Genomic DNA, 25,291 nt, shown 5'->3' with positions numbered 1-25,291 from the left:
CACATTCTAGATTTGGAGAACACTTCAAATGCATCTACTAGTTCACTATGAAGTTCCCCTATTTTTATCTCACTTACATATGGAAAATAAATGGGCTTATGCTTTGATAACATGGAGAACATGTATTTGAATACTAAATGAAATTGATATCACTTAGAAAGTCATTTGCTTATCCCTATTAGCATCTGCAGCCTCTTTATCACAGACTGCAGTGTTCTGAGCTGAGCACAATGAGTTCCCTCTGAATGTCAGTGGAGCTGGTTGGTTAAGAAGATCCCTGAGAAAGTTGCGGTTGTGAGTTGTGGTCAAGGCTGTGGACTGTGACCGTTCTCAGGGATCCATCCTGAGAATGGTTAATCCGGCCAGAGGTGACAGAGTGAAACGAGGCGTCACTGTCTGAAGTGTCACTCTCGAACCCTTGGGTCTCCAGGCCCCCGCTCACACAGACGACCGAGAGGGACAATGTTAGGTTGGGGTTGTGGTCATAGTCATGGTCACTAGGCTCAGAGTGGTGCTGTTCTGAGTAGTCTTGGTAAGTCATATCTGGCTCACTGGGGATGACAGGCAGAGATACTGAATGCTCAATTAAATGTCAGATCATGATAATTCTGATGGTAATGATAGTAGTGATCATAATCATAAATATGAAGATTCACATCTCCATTACCTGTGTTCAGAGTCACTGGGGGGACTGATATGACCACTACTGCCGTCACTGTTCCCACTGTCCCCTTCCACCAGACCTATACTGCTGCAGGCCCCACGCTGCACCCTACTCTCGGAGGGCCACCGCCGGGTTGCCATGGAGATCCTCCTCTTCATAAGTCTCCTGGTGCCCCTGTGGGTGATGTGTGGGGAAGTTAGGGCGGCGGTCCACAGGCCCAGCTGCTCATCATCACTGGAGTCTCTGGAACATACAGGTTATACCACTGTTACAACACACAACTGCAATTCTGTATGACTAAGGGACACATCCTAGTTCATTAATTAATTTATATTCCACATTAGTTATATGTTTAGTTACTATGAGACAAGTGGTTTCTAGTGACAAAATGCCATTGGGACAAGTGAGTAACTTACTGTATCTTAAGTGTAACCAAATCAAATCAATTTTTATTTGTCACATGCGCCGAATACTACAGGTGTACACCTTACCGTGAAATGCTTACTTACAAGTCTTTAACCAACAATGCAGTTCAATAAATAGAGTTAAGAAAATATTTACTAAATAAACTAAAGTAAAAAAATAAAAAATAAGTAACACAATAAAATAACAATAACGAGGCTATATACAGGGGGTACCGGCACCGAGGCTTGGGGGTAGAAGCTGTTAACGAAACTTTTGGACCTAGACTTGGCGCTCCGGTACCGCTTGCCATGCGGTAGCAGAGAGAACAGTCTATGACTTGGGTGACTGGAGTCTTTGACCATTTTCTGGGCCTTCCTCTGACACTGCCTAGTATATACAGTGGGGAAAAAAAGTATTTAGTCAGCCACCAATTGTGCAAGTTCTCCCACTTAAAAAGATGAGAGAGGCCTGTAATTTTCATCATAGGTACACGTCAACTATGACAGACAAATTGAGAAAAGAAAATCCAGAAAATCACATTGTAGGATTTTTAATGAATTTATTTGCAAATTATGGTGGAAAATAAGTATTTGGTCAATAACAAAAGTTTCTCAATACTTTGTTATATACCCTTTGTTGGCAATGATACAGGTCAAACGTTTTCTGTAAGTCTTCACAAGGTTTTCACACACTGTTGCTGGTATTTTGGCCCATTCCTCCATGCAGATCTCCTCTAGAGCAGTGATGTTTTGGGGCTGTCGCTGGGCAACACGGACTTCCAAAGATTTTCTATGGGGTTGAGATCTGGAGACTGGCTAGGCCACTCCAGGACCTTAAAATGCTTCTTACGAAGCCACTCCTTCGTTGCCCGGGCGGTGTGTTTGGGATCATTGTCATGCTGAAAGACCCAGCCACGTTTAATCTTCAATGCCCTTGCTGATGGAAGGAGGTTTTCACTCAAAATCTCACAATACATGGCCTCATTCATTCTTTCCTTTACACGGATCAGTCGTCCTGGTCCCTTTGCAGAAAAACAGCCCCAAAGCATGATGTTTCCACCCCCATGCTTCACAGTAGGTATGGTGTTCTTTGGATGCAACTCAGCATTCTTTGTCCTCCAAACACGACGAGTTGAGTTTTTACCAAAATGTTCTATTTTGGTTTCATCTGACCATATGACATTCTCCCAATCCTCTTCTGGATCATCCAAATGCACTCTAGCAAACTTCAGACGGGCCTGGACATGTACTGGCTTAAGCAGGGGGACACGTCTGGCACTGCAGGATTTGAGTCCCTGGCGGCGTAGTGTGTTACTGATGGTAGGCTTTGTTACTTTGGTCCCAGCTCTCTGCAGGTCATTCACTAGTTCCCCCCGTGTGGTTCTGGGATTTTTACTCACCGTTCTTGTGATCATTTTGACCCCACGGGGTGAGATCTTGCGTGGAGCCCCAGATCGAGGGAGATTATTAGTGGTCTTGTATGTCTTCCATTTCCTAATAATTGCTCCCACAGTTGATTTCTTCAAACCAAGCTGCTTACCTATTGCAGATTCAGTCTTCCCAGCCTGGTGCAGGTCTACAATTTTGTTTCTGGTGTCCTTTGACAGCTCTTTGGTCTTGGCCATAGTGGAGTTTGGAGTGTGACTGTTTGAGGTTGTGGACAGGTGTCTTTTATACTGATAACAAGTTCAAACAGGTGCCATTAATACAGGTAACGAGTGGAGGACAGAGGAGCCTCTTAAAGAAGAAGTTACAGGTCTGTGAGAGCCAGAAATCTTGCTTGTTTGTAGGTGACCAAATACTTATTTTCCACCATAATTTGCAAATAAATTCCTAAAAAATCCTACAATGTGATTTTCTGTATTTTTTTCCCTCAATTTGTCTGTCATAGTTGACGTGTACCTATGATGAAAATTACAGGCCTCTCTCATCTTTTTAAGTGGGAGAACTTGCACAATTGGTGGCTGACTAAATACTTTTTTTCCCCACTGTAGGTCCTGGATGGCAGGAAGCTTGGCCCTAGTGATGTACTGGACCGTACGCACTACCCTCTGTAGCGCCTTACGGTCGGATGCCGAGCAGTTGCCATACCAGGCGGTGATGCAACCAGTCAGGATGCTCTCCATGGTGCAGCTTTAGAACATTTTGAGGATCTGGGGACCCATGCCAAATCTTTTCAGTCTTTTCAGTTTCAGGTGTAGTCATGCCCTCTTCACGACTGTCTTGGTGTATTTGGACCATGATAGTTTGTTGGTGATGTGGACACCAAGAAACTTGAAACTCTCGACCCGCTCCACTACAGCCCTGTCGATGTGAATGGGGGCGTATTCGGCCCTCCTTTTCCTGTAGTCCACAATCAGTTCCTTTGTCTTGCTCACATTGAGGGAGAGGTTGTTGTCTCTGACCTCCTCCCTATAGATTGTCTCATCGTTGTCGGTGATCAGGCCTACCACTGTTGTGTCGTCAGCAAACTTAATGATGGTGTTGGAGTCGTGCTTGGCCACTCAGTCGTGGGTGAACAGGGAGTACAGGAGGGGACCAAGCACGCACCCCTGAGGGGCCCCCGTGTTGAGGATCAGCGTGGCAGATGTGTTGTTGCCTACCCTTACCACCTGGGGTTGGCCCGTCAGGAAGTCCAGGATCCAGTTGCAGAGGGAGGTGTTTAGTCCCAGGGTCCTTAGCTTAGTGATGAGCTTTGTGGGCACTATGGTGTTGAACGCTGAGCTGTAGTCAATGAACAGTATTCTCACATACAGTGAGGGAAAAACGTATTTGATCCCCTGCTGATTTTGTACGTTTGCCCACTGACAAAGAAATGATCAGTCTATAATTTTAATGGTAGGTTTATTTGAACAGTGAGAGACAGAATAACAACAACAAAAATCCAGGAAAACGCATGTGAAAAATGTTATAAATTGATTTCAATTTTAATGAGGGAAATAAGTATTTTACCCCCTCTTAATCAGAAAGATTTCTGGCTCCCATGTGTCTTTTATACATTAACATTTTAGTCATTTAGCAGACGCTCTTATCCAGAGCGACTTACAATATATATATATATATATTTTTTTTTATACTGGCCCCCCGTGGGAATCAAACCCACAACCCTGGTGTTGCAAACGCCATGCTCTACCAACTGAGCTACATCCCTGCCGGCCATTCCCTCCCCTACCCTGGACAACTTGTGCGCCGGCCCATGGGTCTCCCGGTCGCGGCCGGCCACGACAGAGCCTGGATTTGAACCAGGATCTCTAGTGGCACAGCTAGCACTGCGATGCAGTGCCTTAGACCACTGCACCACTCGGGAGACTCTTAAAGGGAGTGCTCCTAATCTCAGCTTGTTACCTGTATAAAAGAGACCTGTCCACAGAAGCAATTAATCAATCAGATTCCAAACTCTCCACCATGGCCAAGACCAAAGAGCTCTCCAAGGATGTCAGGGACAAGATTGTAGACCTACACAAGGCTGGAATGGGCTACAAGACCATCGCCAAGCAGCTTGGTGAGAAGGTGACAACAGTTGGTGCGATTATTCATAAATGGAAGAAACACAAAATAACTGTCAATCTCCCTCGGCCTGGGGCTCCATGCAAGATCTCACCTCGTGGAGTTGCAATGATCATGAGAACGGTGAGGAATCAGCCCAGAACTACACGGGAGGATCTTGTCAATGATCTCAAGGCAGCTGGGACCATAGTCACCAAGAAAACAATTGGTAACACACTACGCCGTGAAGGACTGAAATCCTGCAGCGCCTGCAAGGTCCCCCTGCTCAAGAAAGCACATATAAAGGGCCGTCTGAAGTTTGCCAATGAACATCTGAATGATTCAGAGGAGAACTGGGTGAAAGTGTTGTGGTCAGATGAGACCAAAATCGAGCTCTTTGGCATCAATTCAACTCGCCGTGTTTGGAGGAAGAGGAATGCTGCCTATGACCCCAAGAACACCATCCCCACCGTCAAACATGGAGGTGGAAACATTATGCTTTGGGGGTGTTTTTCTGCTAAGGAGACAGGACAACTTCACCACATCAAAGGGACGATGGGTGGGGCCATGTACCGTCAAATCTTGGGTGAGAACCTCCTTCCCTCAGCCAGGGCATTGAAAATGGGTCGTGGATGGGTATTCCAGCATGACAATGACCCAAAACACACGGCCAAGGCAACAAAGGAGTGGCTCAAGAAGAAGCACATTAAGGTCCTGGAGTGGCCTAGCCAGTCTCCAGACCTTAATCCCATAGAAAATCTGTGGAGGGAGCTGAAGGTTTGAGTTGCCAAACGTCAGCCTCGAAACCTTAATGACTTGGAGAAGATCTGCAAAGAGGAGTGGAACAAAATCCCTCCTGAGATGTGTGCAAACCTGGTGGCCAATTGCCAACAAAGGTTTTGCCACCAAGTACTAAGTCATGTTTTGCAGAGGGGTCAAATACTTATTTCCCTCATTAAAATGCAAATCAATTGATAACATTTTTGACATGTGTTTTTCTGGATTTTTGTTGTTGTTATTCTGTCTCTCACTGTTCAAATAAACCTACCATTAAAATTATAGACTGATCATGTCTTTGTCAGTGGGCAAACGTACAAAATCAGCAGGGGATCAAATACTTTTTTCCCCTCACTGTAGGTGTTCCTTTTGTCCAGGTGGGAAAGGGCAGTGTGGAGTGCGATTGCATCATCTGTGGATCTGTTGGGGCGGTATGCGAATTGGAATGGGTCTAGGGTTTCCGGGATGATGGTATTGATGTTACAAACAAAGTGTAACATGATAGTTAAAATCTAATCAAATGTATTGGTCACATACACATGGTTAGCAGATGTTATTGCGAGTGTAGCGAAATGCTTGTGCTTCTTGTTCCGACAGTGCAGCAATATCTAGCAAGTAATATCTAACAGTTCCACAACAAAAACCTAATACACACAAATCTAAGTAAAGGAATGGAATAAGAATATATAAATGTATGGATGAGCAATGTCTTTGCATAGGCTAAGATGCAATATATAGTATAGAATACAGTATATACAATAGATAGTATAGAATAAAGTATATACATAGCTGACCACAGTTAAGTGGTCAGCTAGAATCTAACAGGTTAAACAGGTCATGAGTAATGCGCCCTTGTGGAAGACTCACAGCTCTTCCTCACAGTCCTCCTGAAAAGTCAGGGGTCCCATGCAAACTGCACACACCTGGCCCATACTCTGGAAGCACTGCTTACAGTATACACCTGTGGACGTTAAAACAGCAAATGGGTTAGAGTGCAACAAACCACAGTGGAGCAGTTGAATGGAACAGAAAAGTCAGATTGCCAAGGGGAACATAAAACTCATCAAGACCAGGGGGTATTTCACAAGATAGTATCAAAGATATGGCTCACAAACATGGGTTAACATTCTGAAACAACATGTAATCCCTAAGTGGTTTCAAAGAGTTGCAAATCTGGCTTTGAGAAACACACCCCTCGTGGTCCTTCACCAAAGGTGTTAGCTGAATTCTTATCCTTCTAGGCTGAGTCAACAGTTTAACAGAGTCAACTCCCTCACTGTACACACAATAAGGTCAAACTCCATTTCATTTCACAAGGAAAAAGATACGATTTTATGACACTCAAAGAAAACCGGTGTCAGGTTCGAAGTGTATGAGGTGAGTGAAGTCAAGCGCAGGACACAGAGATACTAGCAGACTTACTTTACTAATAGTAAAGAACAAAACAAAACCATACACGTAATATGAAAAACACCATACACGTAATATGAAATACAGCAATGCCGATACCGCCTAGACACAAAACAATAACACACAAATACCAAACATGAGACAAGGGTAATTATAGGATATACAATCAAACATAATAGACATCAGGTGTAACTACTCAAGACTAAACAAGACAAACACCGAACGGCAGTAGCTAGTACTCCGGGGACGACGAACGCCGAAGCCTGCCCGAGCAAGGAGGAGGAGCAGCCTCGGCAGAATCCGTGACAGTACCCCCCCCCTTGACGCGCGGCCCCAGCCGTGCGCCGACCCCAGCCTCGGGGACGGCCAAGAGGACGCGGAGCAGGGCGAGTCGGATGACTCCGGTGGAACTCCGTCAAGAGGGAGGGATCTAGGATGTCCCTCCTAGGGACCCAGCACCGTTCCTCCGGACCGTACCCCTCCCACTCCACGAGATACTGCAGACCCCCCATCCGACGTCTCGAATCCACGATGGAACGGACTGAGTACGCCGGAGCCCCCTCGATGTCCAGTGGGGGCGGAGGAGCCTCTCGTATCTCATTCTCCTGGAGTGGACCAGCTACCACCGGCCTGAGGAGAGACACATGGAACGAGGGGTTAATGCGGTAATTTATGGGCAGTTGTAACCTATAACATACCTCGTTCAATCTCCTCAGGAAAAAAACGTCCCGCTAAGGCAGTGCACCGTTCGACCTATACCCGGATGACCAGAGGAGGGTGACGTGTGAGCCCAATATATCAGTCGATCACGGATCTCGAGCGGCACGTACTTCCACCCCTCTGGACACTCAGGAGGAGTAGGGTCTGTACGTAACGCCCGCTCGATCTCCGCATCGACCTCCCACACCACCGGTGCCACCAGACAAGACTCCGGCAGTATGGGAGTGGGCTCAATGGACCTCTCCTCTGTGTCATATCGCCGGGACAGGGCGTCTGCCTTCACGTTCTGTGACCCTGGTATATACGTGAGCTTAAATACAAACCGGGCAAGAAACATGGCCCACCTAGCCTGACGAGGGTTCAGTCTCCTCGCTGCCCGGATGTACTCCAGGTTACAATGGTCAGTCAGAATGAGGAAAGGGTGTTTAGCCCCCTCAAGCCAATGCCTCCACACCTTTAGGGCTTGAACCACCGCTAGCAGCTCCCTGTCCCCCACGTCATAATTTCATTCCGCCGGACTGAGCTTCTTAGAATAAAAGGCACAGGGACGGAGTTTAGGAGGCGTGCCCGAGCATTGAGACAGTACAGCACCAATCCCCGCCTCGGACGCATCCACCTCCACTTGGAACGCTAAAGAGGGGTCCGGATGTGCCAGCACCGGAACCGAGGTGAACAGGTCCTTCAGATGTCTAAACGCCCTGTCCGCCTCAGCCGACCACTGCAAACGCACCGGGCCCCCCTTTAGCAGGGAGGTGATGGGAGCTGCTACCTGTCCAAAACCCCGGATAAACCTCCGGTAGTAATTGGCAAAACCCAAAAACCTCCTTAACCGTGGTGGGAGTCTGCCAATTACGCACGGCTGAAACGCGGTCAATCTCAATCTCCATCTCCACCCCTGACGTGGACAACCGATGTCCCAGGAAGGAGATGGACTCCTGGAAAAACAGGCATTTCTCCGCCTTCACATACAAGTCATGCTCCAACAGCCTACCCAACACCCGACGCACCAGGGCCACATGCTCGGCTCGTGTAGCGGAGTATGTTAGAATGTCATCAATATACACCACTACACCCTGTCCATGCAAATCCCGGAAAATCTCGTCCACAAATGATTGGAAGACTGAAGGAGCATTCATTAACCCGTAGTGCATGACAAGATACTCATAGTGACCCGAGGTGGTACTAAATGCTGTTTTCCATTCATCTCCCTCCCTAATGCGCACCAGGTTGTAAGCGCTCCTGAGATCCAATTATGTGAAGAATCGTGCCCCGTGTAATGACTCCGTCATACTCGCAATCAGAGGGAGAGGATAACTGTATTTAATGGTAATCTGATTGAGACCACGGTAATCAATACACGGGCGCAAACCCCCATCCTTCTTCTTCACAAAAAAAGAAACTCGAGGACGCAGGAGAAGTGGATGGCTGTATGTATCCCTGTCCAAGAGATTCGGCGATGTATGTCTTCATAGCCGCCGTCTCCTCTTGAGACAGAGGATACACATGACTACGCGGAAGTGCAGCGCCTTCCTGGAGGTCTATCGCACAATCCCCCTGTCTATGAGGTGGTAATTGAGTCGCCCTCTTCTTACTGAAGACGAGTGCCAAATCTGTATACTCAGGAGGAATGTGCAGTGCGGGCATTTGGTTCGGACTTTCCACCGTTGTTGCCCCAACGGAAACACCTATACACCGCCCGACACACTGATCAGACCATTCCCTGAGAGCCCTCTGTTGCCATGAAATGTTGGGGTCATGAGATATTAACCAGGGAAGCCCCAAAACCAAGGGAAACGCAGGAGAGTCAATCAAATACAACTGTATAATCTCCTCATGACCCCCCTGCGTCTTCATCTTAAGTGGCGCTGTGACCTCCCTAATCAATCCCGACCCCAAAGGGCGGCTGTCTAGGGCATGGATAGGGAAGGGCACATCAACTGGTATGAGGGGAATCCCTAACTTATAACAGAAACTGCGATCAATAAAAATCCCAGCTGCGCCTGAATCGACTACCGCCTTATGCTGGGAGTGAGAAGAAACCTCGGGAAACACAACTTGGATACACATGTGGACAACAGAGAGCTCTGGGTGAGTTGGGCGCTTACTCACCTGGAATGACTCATCAGTGCGTGGCCTGCTGCCTCGATCCCTAGGAGACCCTCCCCAGCACCGAACCGCAGTGTGTCCTCTGCGGCCACAGTTGGTGCAGGGGAAGGCCTCTCTCCTGGTCTCTCTCCTCCTCTCTCTAGCACCAGCACCCCCAAGCTCCATAGGGGTCGGCTCGGAGGTGCTGGGGAATGGAATGGACGGCCCCAGCTCCGGACGTCCGCGGGTAGCCAACAGGGTATCCAGACGAATCGACATGTCCACCAGCTGATCGAAACTCAGGTTGGTGTCCCTGCAGGCCAACTCTCGGCGAACGTCCTCCCGTAGGCTGCACCTATAGTGGTCGATGAGGGCCCTCTCATTCCATCCCGCATTGGCCGCCAGAGTCCGGAAATCCAGTGCGAATTCCTGCGCGCTCCTCTTCCCCTGTCTGAGGTGGAACAGACGCTCCCCCGCCGCTTTCCCATCTGGGGGATGATCGAAAACTGCCCTGAAGCGGCGGGAGAACTCCGCATAACTGACTGTAGCGGCGTCTATTCCCCTCCACTCGGCGTTGGCCCACTCCAGTGCCTTGCCGGACAGACAGGAGATGAGGGCGGAAATGCTCTCGTATCCCGAGGGCGCCGGGTGAATGGTTGCCAGGTAGAGTTCTACTTGGAGCAGGAAATCCTGACACCCGGCCGCGGTGCCATCATAAGCCCTCGGGAGCGAGAGCCGAATCCCACTGGACTCCGGAGATGGAACGATGGGTATGGCTGAGGGTGGTGGTATTGTTGGAGGAGGTGTAGGCAAACCTCCTCTCTCCCATCGGCTCAAGGTGTTCATAACATCTTGCATGGCGGTGCCCAGTTTCTGGATCATGGCGTCTTGGTTGCTTACGCGCTCCTCCAATGATCCCGTTGGCACCGCTGATCCTGCTGACTCCATGGTGTGGTGTGTTATTCTGTCAGGTTCGATGTGTATGCGGCGAGTGAAGTCAAGCGCAGGACACAGAGATACAAGCAGACTTACTTTACTAATAGTAAAGAACAAAACAAAACCTCCGAACCAGGAGGGAAAAACACCATACACGTAATATGAAATACAGCAATGCCGATACCGCCTAGACACAAAACAATATCACACCAATACCAAACGTGAGACAAGGGTAATTATAGGATATACAATCAAACATAATAGACAACAGGTGTAACTACTCAAGACAAAACAAGACAAACACCGAAACATCGATCGGCAGTAGCTAGTACTCCAGGGACGACGAACGCCGAAGCCTGCCCGAGCAAGGAGGAGGAGCAGCCTCGGCAGAATCTGTGACAACCGGTACATGAAAGGCAGGTAACATTTATGAGCTTGTAGAGTCTTTAAAGGAAACAGATGTATCTACTTTTCAAGGGGGTCCTATAAACAAAAGCAACATAAAGCAAAGACCTTAAAGGCCTGAGTTAGGCTGCTGTACCTTTACACTGAGGGGTGATGCATGTGACCATGCTGGGGTCGTCCTGTCCCTCTCCTCTCCTTCCACAGGCCATGCAAGAGACAGAGGACACCCCCAGAAACTCAGCCAGGTAGGACCCACCTGGGAGGCTAGATTAAAGAACACATCATTAGCTGTAATAACATTAGTGATGTGTCAAAGTTATCTGTACACACATCCACTATAAATATGTGTAATGTGTTACAGTCCTCAACTATTCTGGATTTGCATGGTCAAAATAACTGCACTAGTTAAAATACTAATATGGTGAAAAGATGGGAAATGGCTTCAAGAATGGGAGATTTAGGAAATTGACATTCATTTTACCAGGTTGTTAGTGTCTGGAGGAAGTTGGTCCCCTCTCCGTCTGCCCTGCTCCTGGCTACAGACCTCAGCAGGGCTTTACCTAAAGACGTACGCTGGCTCTGGATCCTCCTGTGGAGGAGCTGCACCCGCTCCTGCCCCACAGAAGAAAGAGAAACACCTTTACCTGCTCTATGTTATGTTAAAAGTGTTGAAGTGTCTGGATCTGGAAAAGGTGCTGGACAAATAGAATGCATCTGCAGCCTGGCCCAGTAGATAATCTATAGAATTTCCTGATCATGCTTTGTCAATCTCAGAGGAAATTAGATTGTCACCAGGGCAAGACAATAAATACCCATTGGCAGACAATATACATATACAGATAATTGCCAAAATAAAGGAAACACTCGAGTAAAGGACGGATACAAAGTATATTGAAAGCAGGTGCTTCCACACAGTTGTGGTTCCTGAGTTAATGAAGCAATTAACATCCCATCATTCTTAGGGTCATGTATAACAATAAATATATTGTTACAGGTGATAATAAACATATTTTGTTTAGTTACTTTTTCCTCAACTTGTTTCTATAACTTTATAGCAAGTAAAGCTAGCTTGCACTGCAGAGCAGCTAGCTAAACACTAGGCTAGGTTGAAGATACCATTGTAGCTAGCGACCTCCACCTAATAATTATCATCAAAAACAAACGTTATTAACATCACAATAAACTTAAAACGTGAGGCAACAGTCATATAATATAATTGGCTTAACAGCCAATGTGTATTATTTAACATGACTATTAAAATAGTATTCACTTATAGGAATGGGTAATTGTTTACAAGTTGCTAGATCCCATAAAGCCATTACCGGAAACCACATATTTTCATCTTCTTCTGTGGTTTGGCAACTTCCTGTTCTTCTACGGACTCTGGGTGGACTGAAGACGACGCAAAGTTTGAAAAATGTCAAAGTATGCAGCTTCCATCTCGCAACGGAGCCTTCAACTGCAAGGGGGCATTGCGTTTGCACTCCGTTGTGGACGTCCCCATTGAAATGCATGACATCCTGCGCAACATAACGGAGTGCTTATGGGTAACGTGAACGAGGCTTGAGGCAGCGCTTTCCACCACCATTAACAAAACCCCAAATGATGGAATTTCTCGTGGAAGAATGGTGTCGCATCCCTCCAATAGAGTTCCAGACACTTGTATAATCTATGCCAAGGTGCATTGAAGCTGTTCTGGTGGCTCGTGGTGGCCCCACACTCTATTAAGACACTTTATGTTGGTGTTTCCTTTATTTTGGCAGTTACCTGTACATCGAGTTATGTGTGCATGTAGACTAAGTTAAGCTACACAGCTGATGCTCAACATTCTGTACATGGTTTGAATTCCATCTGATCCAAAAGTCTATTATAAAATGTAGTGACACTAAACCTGAAGCTGCTGGCAATGTGTATGAACACTGCCATTAGAATGATGCAACACCTTCCCTGTCACACCAGTTTGTAATAGATCATGGCTGAGTGTGATGCTAACTGTGCCACTACCAGTATACAAACAATGACCAACACCGCCACTATATATGACCAGAATCTACAACAAAATGTATATACAGTTGAAGTCGGAAGTTACATACACTTAGGATGGAGTAATTATAACTCGTTTTTCAACCACTCCACAAATTTCTTGTTAACAAACTATAGTTTTGGCAAGTCGGTTAGGACATCTACTTTGTGCATGACACAAGTAATTTTTCCAACACTTGTTTACAGACAGATTATTACACTTATGATTCACTGTATCACAATTCCAGTGGGTCAGAAGTTTACATACACTAAGTTGACTGTGCCTTTAAACAGCTTGGAAAATTCCAGAAAATGATGTCATGGCTTTAGAAGCTTCTGATAGGCAAATTGACATCATTTGAGTCAATTGGAGGTGTACCTGTGGATGTATTTCAAGGCCTACCTTCAAACTCAGTGTCTCTTTGCTTGACATCATGGGAAAATCAAAAGAAATCAGCCATGACCTCAGAAAAAAATTGTAGACCTCCAGAAGTCTGGTTCATCCTTGGGAGCAATTTCCAAACGCCTGAAGGTACCACGTTCATCTGTACAAACAATAGTACGCAAGTATAAACACCATGGGACCACACAGCCGTCATTCCGCTCAGGAAGGAGACGCGTTCTGTCTCCTAGAGATTAACATACTTTGGTGTGAAAAATGCAAATCAATCCCAGAACAACAGCAAAGGACCTTGTGAAGATGCTGGACGAAACAGGTACAAATGTATCTATATCCACAGTAAAACAATTCCTATATTGACATAACCTGAAAGGCCGCTCAGCAAGGAAGAAGCCACTGCTCCAAAACCGCCATAAAAACGCCAGACTACGGTTTGCAACTGCACATGGGGACAAAGATAGTACTTTTTGGAGAAATGTCCTCTGGTCTGATGAAACAAAAATAGAACTGTTTGGCCATAATGACCATCGTTATGTTTGGAGGAAAAAGGCGATGGCTTGAAAGCCAAAGAACACCATCCCAACCGTGAAGCACGGGGGTGGCAACATCATGCTGTGGGGGTGCTTTGCTGCAGGAGGGACTGGTGCACTTCACAAAATAGATGGCATCATGAGGAAGGAAAAGTATGTGGATATATTGAAGCAACATCTCAAGACATCAGTCAGGAAGTTAAAGCTTGGTCGCAAATGGGTCTTCCAAATGGACAATGACCCCAAGCATACTTCCAAAGTTGTGGCAAAATGGCTTAAGGACAACAAAGTCAAGATATTGGAGTGGCCATCACAAAGCCCTGACCTCAATCCTATAGAACATTTGTGGGCAGAACTGAAAAAGCATGTGCGAGCAAGGAGGCCTACAAACCTGACTCAGTTACACCAGCTCTGTCAGGAGGAATGGGCCAAAATTCACCCAACTTATTGTGGGAAGCTTGTGGAAGGCTACCCGAAACGTTTGACCCAAGTTAAACAATTTAAAGGCAATGCTACCAAATACTAATTGAGTGTATGTAAACTTCTGACCCACTGGGAATGTGATGAAGAAATAAAAGCTTAAATAAATCATTCTCTCTACTATTATTCTGACATTTCACATTCTTAAAATAAAGTGGTGATCCTAACTGACCTAAAACAGGGAATTTAATGTCAGGAATTGTGAAACTGAGTTTAAATGTATTTGGCTAAGGTGTATGTAAACTTCCAACTTCAACTGTAGCTTTTTATCTGGTTTAATAGTTTATCTACCTTTGGCACGACAAGAAGAGAACGTGATAAAACTGTATTCACTTTTTAAGCATTCAATTTCTGTCTGTTCTTTTGTCCTGAAATCAAGACAAGCACATCTGTATTGCAGTGCTGACCTGCCTGTTCCCCTGAAGTCTTGACATTGTTTAAATTCTATGCATTGCTCACATTCCTCTTTCTCCTAGACTCCCAGAACAAGTTATATTGTGCCTGTCCCAAAACACATCCTGAAGTGGCTATTGTGACCAAATCTGTGGATCTTCTAATTTCAGTGTAGTTTTTATGTAACTGACAGCCCCTAACTCGTCAGTGTTTGCAGATCTAAAGGAAATGGATAGGTGTAAGCGACAGCTAAGCCCACTGTAAAGGTAGACATCTATTACTACACCTACCTGGTTCCTTCAGATCAGCAAACACAGAAGTGGTAGGGGCTAGACGCAGGACTGCCAACTCTGTTCCTGGAGAGCTACCGTCCTTTAGGTTTTTGCTCCAACCCTAATTTAGCACACCTGATTCTAATAATTAGGAGGTTGATAAGATCAATCAGGTTAGTAACACCTGGGGTTGGAGCAAAAACCTACAGGAGGGTAGCTCTCCAGGAACAGGGTTGGGCAACCCTGGGCTAGAGGATGGGGTTTGGGACTGGACAGATTAGGAGAAAGGTGTGACTGGGTCATAACATACCCATTCTCGTTTGGGGTGGTACCTGGCACACACAAGCCTCCTTAACCGCTTGACATAGCTTCCAGCGAACACAATGAACAAGGAGAGTCCATAGAGGAATCCTGTGATAAGAGAGAGGAAGCAAAGCAAACAGGTTATTTTGGCCACTGGGTGTCAGTGTTAAACAGAAAAATATATATATATTTCCTCTCACAGCAATTGTTGATTACAGAGACCCTGTAGAATTTACTCCATATCCCTAGGCCAAGGTGAGATACAGGTAACTGCCAAAATAAAGGAAACACAAACATAAAGCGTCTTAATAGGGAGTTGGGCCACCACGAGCCAGAACAGCTTCAATGCACCTTGGCATAAATTGTAGTGTCTGGAGCTCTATCGGAGGGATGAGACACCATTCTTCCACAATAAATTCCATCATTTAGTGTTTTGTTGATGATAGAAAATGCGGTCTCACCCAACCCTCCAGCATCTCCCATATGTGTTCATGTGGTTGAGATCTGGTGACTGATACCGCCATGGCATATGGTTAATATCGTCTTCATGATCATCAAACCATTCAGTGACCACTCTTGCCCTGTGGATGGGAGCATTGTCATCCTTTTGGGGCATAGCCATGGTAGCAAAAAGAATGGCCTGCCCAGCATTTTTAGCATGATGGGACGTTAACTGCTTAATTAACTCAGAAACCACACCCGTGTGGAAGCACCTGCTTTCAATACACTTTGTATCCCTCATTTACTCAAGTGTTTCCATTAATTTGACAGTTACCTGTATATTAATGTTAGGGGCAAGTTCTACCAGATATTTTAATGTTAAAAGTCCACAAAAAATATATACAGTACCAGTCAAAAGTTTGGAAACACCTACTCATTCAAGGGTTCTTCGCAATTTTTTAACTATTTCTTACTTTGTAGAATAATAATGAAGACATTAAAAACTATTAAATAACACATATGGAATCATGTAGTAACCACAAAAGTGTTAAACAAATCAAAATATATGTTATATTTGAGATTCTTCAAAGTAGCCACCCTTTGCCTTGATTGTAGCTTTGCACACTCTTGGCATTCTCTCAACCAGCTTCATGTGGTAGTCACCTGGAATGCATTTCAATTAACAGGTGTGCCTTGTTAAAAGTTAATTTGTGGAATTTCTTTCCTTCTTAATGTGTTTGAGCCAATCAGTTGTGTTGTGACAAGGAAGGGGGGTATACAGAAGATAGCCATATTTGGTTAAAAAAACAAGTCCATATTATGGCAAGAACAGCTCAAATAAGCAAAGAGAAACGACAGTCCATCATTATTTTAAGACATGAAGGTCAGTCAATGCGGAAAATGTCAAGAACTTTGAAAGTTTCTTCAACTGCAGTCGCAAATACCATCAAGCGCTATGATGAAACTGGCTCTCATGAGGACCGGCACAGGAAAGGAAGACCAGAGTTACCTCTGCTGCAGAGGATAAGTTCATTAGAGTTACCAGCCTCAGAAATTGCAGCCCAAATAAATGCTTCACAGAGTTCAAGTAACAGACACATCTCAACATCAACTGTTCAGAGGAAACTGCGTGAATCAGGCCTTCATGGTCGAATTGCTGCAGAGAAACCACTACTAAAGGACACCAATAAGAAGAAGAGACTTGCTTGGGCCAAGAAACACGAGCAATGGACATTAGACCGGTGGAAATCTGTCCTTTGGTCTGATGACTCCAAATGTGAGATTTTTGGTTCCAACCGCTGTGTCTTTGTGAGACGCAGAATAGGTGAACGGATGATCTCCACATATGTGGTTCCCACCGTGAAGCATGGAGGAGAAGGTGTGATGGTGTGGGGGTGCTTTGCTGGTGACACTGTCTGTGATTTATTTAGAATTCAAGGCACACTTAACCAGCATAGCTACCACAGCATTCTGCAGCAATACGCCATCCCATCTGGTTTGCACTTAGTGGGACTATCATTTGTTTTTAAACAGAACAATGACCCAACACACCTCCAGGATGTGTAAGGGCTATTTGACCAAGGAAGAGAGTGAGGGAGTACTGTATCAGATGACCTGGCCTCCACAATCACCCGACCTCAACTCAATTGAGATGGTTTGGGATGAGTTCGACCGCAGAGTGAAGGAAAAGCAGCCAACAAGTGCTCAGCATATGTGGGAACTCCTTCAAGACTGTTGGAAAAGCATTCCAGGTGAAGCTGGTTGAGAGAATGCCAAAAGTGTGCAAAGCTGTCATCAAGGCAAAGGGTGGCTACTTTGAAGAATTTAAAATATATTTTGATTTGTTTAACACTTTTTTGGTTACTCCATGATTCCATATGTGTTATTTCATAGTTTTGATGTCTTCACTATTATTCTACAATGTAGAAAATAGTAAAAATTTAAGAAAAACCCTTGAATGAGTAGGTGTGTCCAAACTTTTGACTGGTACTGTATATTGTTGTCTATCAATAATCTAATAAATAGCATGAGCTGGCGCACACCCCCCAAAAAGTTGGTAGAGGTGCTGACTAACGGCGAGTAAACTGTATGCTATAAAAATAAATAAAGAGAGTTGCACACTCTATATACAAGCTCCCGGTAATTTATTGGGTAAACCACCAACTTTTCGGCATTACTGCCTTCTTCAAGGTAATGTCAAAACATATGTTTTATGGGTTAACATCCTCTGCTATATCGTGGATCAAGAGTTACCTATTTAACAGAACGCAGAGGGTGTTCTTAAAATGGATGCCTCTCTAACATAAACCAAGTAGAGTTAGGCATACCTCAAGGTAGCTGTATTGGCTCTTGACTTTATTTTCTATTTTTACTAATGACCTACCAATAGCCTTAGTAAAGCCAGTGCGTCCATGTACGCTGATGACTCAACATTATAAATGTCAGCTACCACAGCAAGTGAAATCACTGCAACACTTAACAAAGAGCTGAAGTCAGTTTTAGAATGGGTGGCTAGTAAAAACTATTCCTAAATATATCAAAATCTAAAAGCATTGTATTTGCGACAAATTATTAGCTAAACCAGCGGTTCCCGAACTAGGGGTCACAACCCCATGTGGGGTCACCTGATATAAAAATGGGATCACGGGAGAATTTCCAAAATCCCCCCCAAAAACAAAATATATACAAAAAAATATACAGTGGGGAGAACAAGTATTTGATACACTGCCGATTTTGCAGGTTTTCCTACTTACAAAGCATGTAGAGGTCTGTAATTTTTAACATAGGTACACTTCAACTGTGGGAGACAGAATCTAAAAATCCAAAAATCCAGAAAAACACATTGTATGATTTTTAAGTAATTAATTTACATTTTATTGCATGACATAAGTATTTGATCACCTACCAACCAGTAAGAATTCCGGCTCTCACAGACCTGTTAGTTTTTCTTTAAGAAGCCCTCCTGTTCTCCACTCATTACCTGTATTAACTGCACCTGTTTGAACTCGTTACCTGTATAAAAGACACCTGTCCACACACTCAATCAAACAGACTCCAACCTCTCCACAATGGCCAAGACCAGAGAGCTGTGTAAGGACATCAGGGATAAAATTGTAGACCTGCACAAGGCTGGGATGGGCTACAGGACAATAGGCAAGCAGCTTGGTGAGAAGGCAACAACTGTTGGCGCAATTATTAGAAAATGGAAGAAGTTCAAGATGATGGTCAATCACCCTCGGTCTGGGGCTCCATGCAAGATCTCACCTCGTGGGGCATCAATGATCATGAGGAAGGTGAGGGATCAGTCCAGAACTACACGGCAGGACCTGGTCAATGACCTGAAGAGAGCTGGGACCACAGTCTCAAAGAAAACCATTAGTAACACACTACGCCGTCATGGATTAAAATCCTGCAGCGCACGCAAGGTCCCCCTGCTCAAGCCAGCGCATGTCTGAAGTTTGCCAATGACGAATCTGGATGATCCAGAGGAGGAATGGGAGAAGGTCATGTGGTCTGATGAGACAAAAATAGAGCTTTTTGGTCTAAACTCCACTCGCCGTGTTTGGAGGAAGAAGAAGGATGAGTACAACCCCAAGAACACCATCCCAACCGTGAAGCATGGAGGTGGAAACATCATTCTTTGGGGATGCTTTTCTGCAAAGGGGACAGGACGACTGCACCGTATTGAGGGGAGGATGGATGGGGCCATGTATCGCGAGATCTTGGCCAACAACCTCCTTCCCTCAGTAAGAACATTGAAGATGGGTCGTGGCTGGGTCTTCCAGCATGACAACGACCCGAAACACACAGCCAGGGCAACTAAGGAGTGGCTCTGTAAGAAGCATCTCAACGTCCTGGAGTGGCCTAGCCAGTCTCCAGAACTGAACCCAATAGAACATCTTTGGAGGGAGCTGAAAGTCCGTATTGCCCAGCGACAGCCCCGAAACCTGAAGGATCTGGAGAAGGTCTGTATGGAGGAGTGGGCCAAAATCCCTGCTGCAGTGTGTGCAAACCTGGTCAAGACCTACAGGAAACGTATGATCTCTGTAATTGAAAACAAAGGTTTCTGTACCAAATATTAAGTTCTGCTTTTCTGATGTATCAAATACTTATGTCATGCAATAAAATGCAAATTCATTACTTAAAAATCATACAATGTGATTTTCTGGATTTTCTCTCACAGTTGAAGTGTACCTATGATAAAACTTACAGACCTCTACATGCTTTGTAAGTAGGAAAACCTGCAAAAGTGTATCAAATATTTGTTCTCCCCACTGTATATATATTTTAATATTGTCTTTGTATCTCAAAATCATTGTAATGTGGTTAACCTTAAAACTCTAAATGAAAATTATTCAAATCTAAAAAGATAAAATTCAACCAGAGAGCGCCCTTAGATCATGGGAAAAGGCTGCACTTGACCGTTGCACTTGAATCATTCACATGGTGAATGGCTAGGCCCGCTACGCTATGAAACCACACACTATTGCAGAGACTTTGGTATTACCGGCCACAATTGATATGGTGAAAACAATGTTTGGGGAGGCAGAGGCAAAGAAACTCACATCAATACCTTTGTCAGATAACACTGTTAAACAAATAATGTATGCTATTGCTATCAATCAAGAGGAAACTGACTGAACAACTCAAAAACTCCCCAGCTTATGCTCGCCAAATGGATGTTAGCTGTGAGGGCCGAGATGCCCATGCATTGACGTTTGTTTGCTCTACATGTCGGGGGATGCTATTCACAAGGATTCACAAGGACAGATTAAACAGCATTTGGGATGTTCAATGTGCTGCGTGGCTATATTGACGAAAAACACATTCCATATGGGATCAAATGGTGGGCTTTTGCACAGATGGGGCTCCATCTATCACGGGACAGCGGGCAGGCCTCTGCACTCTAGTTATGAATGTGTCTCCCTCTGCCATATGGACGCATTGTATGATACACAGAGAGCAACTGGAGCCAAAAGAGCTGAGCACAGAACTTGGAGATACTGTACACTGCAGCAGGTAACTTTGATTGTAAACTACATCAAACCACATCCACTGCGCGCATGCCTGTTCGAAAAACCATGTGATATGGGATCAGAGCATGACAATGTTCTATTTCACACCGCATCATTAGTAAGTGTCCCACATGACTGAAGACTGCTCACCTCCAACGCTTGGAAGAGCACTTTGGGACAGACCTACTTCCCAATCTGTTTGACTGTGATCCTGGCTCAGTTGAAATGCTGGTAAGTGAAATCGAACAGCTGATCGAGCGGTCATGTGACCGAATACTGCAGACAATGCATTCACAGGTAACTACGGATGTGTTTTGGTTCCTGACTCAAAGGGAATACCCTGCTGTCTCCCTCTGAGCATTAATGCCGCGTTCAAAACAACTGGGAACTCGGAACTGGGAACTCGGAAATATCCGACTTCCAACTTCAGTGTACTCAAGACAACTGGGAACTCGGAAAGAAACGAGCTCCGACTGGGAAAAATAGTTTTGAACGGTCATCCAACTCGGAATTCCAACTTTGGAACTCTGGCCTCTTTCTAGAGCGCTGACTTTCCGACCTAAAGATCACTGACGTCATGATTTGAACTCATATTTTTCAGAGTTCCCAGTTGTCTTGAAAGCACCATAAAACTCATGGTAGGCTACCCTTCGCCAGTTCATATCTGTGTGAAGCTGGATTCAGTGCTCTCGTCTGCATTAAAACCAAATATCGATCCAGGTCGACCACGCCCCCTGACTTTGAGAAGCTCCGATGCGACATGCATCAAGCACACCCATCTCATTAGTGGTGAGATAAGAGACATTATGTCAGATTAATTTGCAATTGACTGCCCCACATTAAAAGTATGTGATGGTGAGTTGAGAAGACAATCAGAAATACTGTTAGAATGTTTTTCATTTGACTGCCCTAGCCCCAAATAAAAAGTTAACATTGGCTGTTAATGACATAATTATTTTCACATGGGTGGGGTCGCGAGAATTTTCAGATATCAAAATGGGGTCGTGGGCCAAAGAAGTTTGGCAACCCCTGTGCTAAACCCTAAACCTAATCTAAATCTTGTAATGAACAATTGAGCAAGTTGAGGAGACTAAATTGCTTGGTGTAACCCTAGATTGTAAACTGAAATGGTCAAAACATATTGATGCAACGGTAGCTTAGATGGGGAGAGGTCTGTCCATAACAAAGCGCTGCTCTGATTTCTGACATCATTATCAACAAAACAAGTCCTACAGGCCCTAGTTTTATCACACCTGGACTACTGCCCAGTTATATGGTCAAGTGCCACTACATTTACGTCATTTAGCAGACGCTCTTATCCAGAGCGACTTACAGTTAGTCGCTGCAGCACATTATTCTTTTTTTATTTTATTTTTTATACTGGCCCCCCGTGGGAATCGAACCCACAACCCTGGCGTTGCAAACGCCATGCTCTACCAACTGAGCTACATCCCTGCCGGCCATTCCCTCCCCTACCCTGGACGACGCTGGGCCAATTGTGCGCCGCCCCATTGGTCTCCCGGTTGCGGCCGGGATTCGAACAAGGATCTCTAGTCGCACAGCTAGCACTGCGATGCAGTGCCTTAGACCACTGCGCCACTCGGGAGGCGACATAAGCAAATTACAGTCCCAGAACAGAGCAGCACGGCTGGCCCTTAAATGTACACAGAGGGTTAATATCAATAACATTCATGTCAATCTCTCCTGGCTCAAAGTAGAGGAGAGATTGACTGCATCACTACCGGTCTTTGTGAGAGGTATTGACGTGTTGAAAGCACCGAGCCATCTGTTCAAACAGCTAACACACAGATCAGACACCCATACATACCCCACAAGACATGCCACAAGGGGTCTCTTCAGAGTCCCCAAGTCCAGAACAGACTCTGGGAAACGCACAGTACTAAATAGAGCCATGATTACATGGAACTCTCTTCTACATCAAGTAACTCAAGCGAGCAGTAAAATCTGATAAAAAAACCCCAGATAAAACAACACCTCACAGCACAACACGGACTGTGAAAAGACACACACACACACTCTCTAACACACAAACATTGTAATGTAATATTATATTATACCATGCCATTCCTTTCTGATTGCCTTTAAGGGCACGGTATATTCGCAAGGTAGAATTCAATGACTATAGTTCATTTTTACGTTTTGTTTGTTTTTTAAAGCAAAAGTCGAATTGAACACAGTATTGGTATTGTTGAATTTGATTTTCATAATAGCAAGCTAGGACTGATGGTTTGGTTAGTTAAACTAGCAAGTCTGTTTGTTTGGTTACCATGGACACTACTGTAGCTATCTAGTAAACTTGCTAGCTACTTTAATGGATGTTGAACACATTTCTACAAACAAATGAACACATTTCCAGTGCCAAATGTGTTAAATTATAGCCATGGTATGAAAGGGATAATCAACTCGGGGCTCTATGCGTTCTCTGGAAAATAATGCAACTCCATGGAAGGTCAGTTCCACTCCACTAGCGCTTGGTGGAACACACCTTCCACGTCGTTCATGATTTTCCATAGAACACATATATCCCTCGTTGATTATCCCTTATTTAATGTAGTATTGTGAATGTTATATTGTACATTTGTAATAAGAGTAATAATGTAATAATGTCTTGTATGAAGTATTATTGTATTTATAATGTAGGCTGTTGTTTTGTTTTGTTTTGATGTCATTGTTTTATTCCTGTTTGGACCCCAGGAAAAGTAGCTGCTGCCTTGGCAGCAACTGTGGATCCTAATAAATACTAAATACTACTAGTCTAGGTGTTACCTATGAGCATGTATCCTGAGTGGTCTGGCTCTGAAGGCTCCATCAGACACTTCTTGCTGAGAACAGTGATGTTGCCCTTCTGCAGAATGTCAAAGGAAGCCACTATGTCCTTGAAGATGTCAGAGGCATAGCCTGTGCCGTTTACTTCCACAGCCACTACGATGGGTGCTAGAGAGAGCACAAAGAGAGAACACAATGTCTTGGATGATGTTGTTTGTTCCAAATATAGTTTGATATACAATTTAATTAGAATAATCTGTACTGTAGTATTTAATTGGAAACTGATGTCCAGTTTAATTCCTTTGTACTGAATAGAATGGAGTAAACTGATGTTCAGGACAACTCTTCAGGTTTCAGGCAAGGTTACTCATCACACCGAACAACCACTTACTCTCATAACATAAACTGTTAATTATGTCTAAAATAACTAAGTCCAAAATAGCAGCCCAAACAAAATGTGTACAAACAAAATTGCTGTACAAACATGTTTTGAGACTCGGTTTGTTTGCAGTGTTTCTGGTTTCATTCAGGTAAATATACTTTTTGGAAGCAATTATGAATGCAGACATTATACCTCTCGTCTATTCCTGTTTTTAACCATGCACCTGTGAGTACACTGATGGGTAGGGTGGCTAGTAATATTTCCAATGTATTTATTACAGTAAATAACCTTGAACCGAACATAATCTATTTTCCTGTAGCCTGACTCAATGTCACCTCTAGCCACAATGTCCCCCTGGGCTTGGTGGTGCACCAGGTCAAACATCCAGAAGACCACCAGGTCCAGCGCCACCACCAGGCATCCCATGGCTATGTGTCTGAGGATGGACACTGCGCTGAGGGCAGCCGTCCGCCGCTCCCTGGCCGTCAGGTACACTGAGACTAGAGGACAGAGACGGGTGTGGGGGAGGGGAGGTTAGGTGGGTGTTTTCACTGCCATGACATGACATAACACTGACTTTCTCTTTTCACCTTTCTAGACGTTTTATTTTTATTCTTGTTCTCTCTCATTTTCTAATTTTTCTATATCCTTTCACTCCCTACCTTTTCTCTCAACACCCACACTGCTTCCCCCCTACAATCCATTTATCTTTTCTTCTCCTCTTTCCTGTGCATTCCCTCTCTTCCTGCTCCACTCACATGGTCTGATGTAGGTGCGGGCCTCTCTCTGGCTGAGTGGTAGGACAGGGGGTTTTCCCTCTCGAGCCAATCTCTGGTCCAGCTCCTCAAACTGCTCTGTGATGTAAGTGTTGTCAAAGTCATCCTGGTGCAGGTACTTGTGTTTGTACAGGACAGCCCTTTAAAAACACACACACAGTATAGAGCAGAGTTTCCCAAAATCGGTGCACGTTTTGTTTTTTTCCCTAGCACTGAGTTTGGGAAACCCTGGTATAGAGTATACCGCTCCTTGTCAAACCTTGTTTGCGTGACCCATGTGAATGAATATAGACTCACTGTAGGTACATAAGCAGCAGAAGGAAGAGGCCTATGTAGGCTAGCAGCCCCATCACTTCCTGGAAACGTCCCAGCTCCACCGACACTTCCTCCATCATATCCTGTGACACCTGCTGCAGCGACTGACTGCTGTTCACATTCATGTCAAAGTGCATAGAGGCCGATATGTTGAACTCAAACTCCTTCTTCATCTTCTCGAAAGCTGCTATGGTTGCTAGAGGAGAGCAAGGAGACATGCACTTCAAGAATGTGCCACTGTGCATTTGTGACTGTTTAGTGTGGCCATCAAAAAGGAGTTACAGTACA

At 44.8% G+C, this 25,291-nt stretch overlaps 1 protein-coding gene across 1 annotated transcript in view; it reads right to left on the bottom strand.

The window, feature by feature from the left end:
• Window positions 1–265: 265 nt before the first annotated feature.
• LOC311108315 (DC-STAMP domain-containing protein 2-like) overlaps window positions 266–25,291 on the bottom strand; it is a gene marked incomplete at both ends in the record, with an annotated part of 29,563 nt that continues 4,537 nt past the window's right edge. The window contains 10 exons of the mRNA XM_084150944.1: window positions 266–551; window positions 668–907; window positions 6,199–6,292; window positions 11,024–11,151; window positions 11,369–11,499; window positions 15,295–15,395; window positions 23,531–23,698; window positions 24,248–24,412; window positions 24,671–24,828; window positions 24,986–25,199. Coding sequence (XP_084007070.1) covers window positions 266–551; window positions 668–907; window positions 6,199–6,292; window positions 11,024–11,151; window positions 11,369–11,499; window positions 15,295–15,395; window positions 23,531–23,698; window positions 24,248–24,412; window positions 24,671–24,828; window positions 24,986–25,199 — 1,685 coding nt within the window. The remainder of the gene's footprint in view (window positions 552–667; window positions 908–6,198; window positions 6,293–11,023; window positions 11,152–11,368; window positions 11,500–15,294; window positions 15,396–23,530; window positions 23,699–24,247; window positions 24,413–24,670; window positions 24,829–24,985; window positions 25,200–25,291) is intronic.

Source organism: Coregonus lavaretus (assembly GCF_964263955.1).
Source record: "Coregonus lavaretus genome assembly, chromosome: 3".
Classification (NCBI taxonomy): domain Eukaryota; kingdom Metazoa; phylum Chordata; class Actinopteri; order Salmoniformes; family Salmonidae; genus Coregonus; species Coregonus lavaretus.
This window is presented reverse-complemented; position numbering and strand designations above follow the sequence as displayed.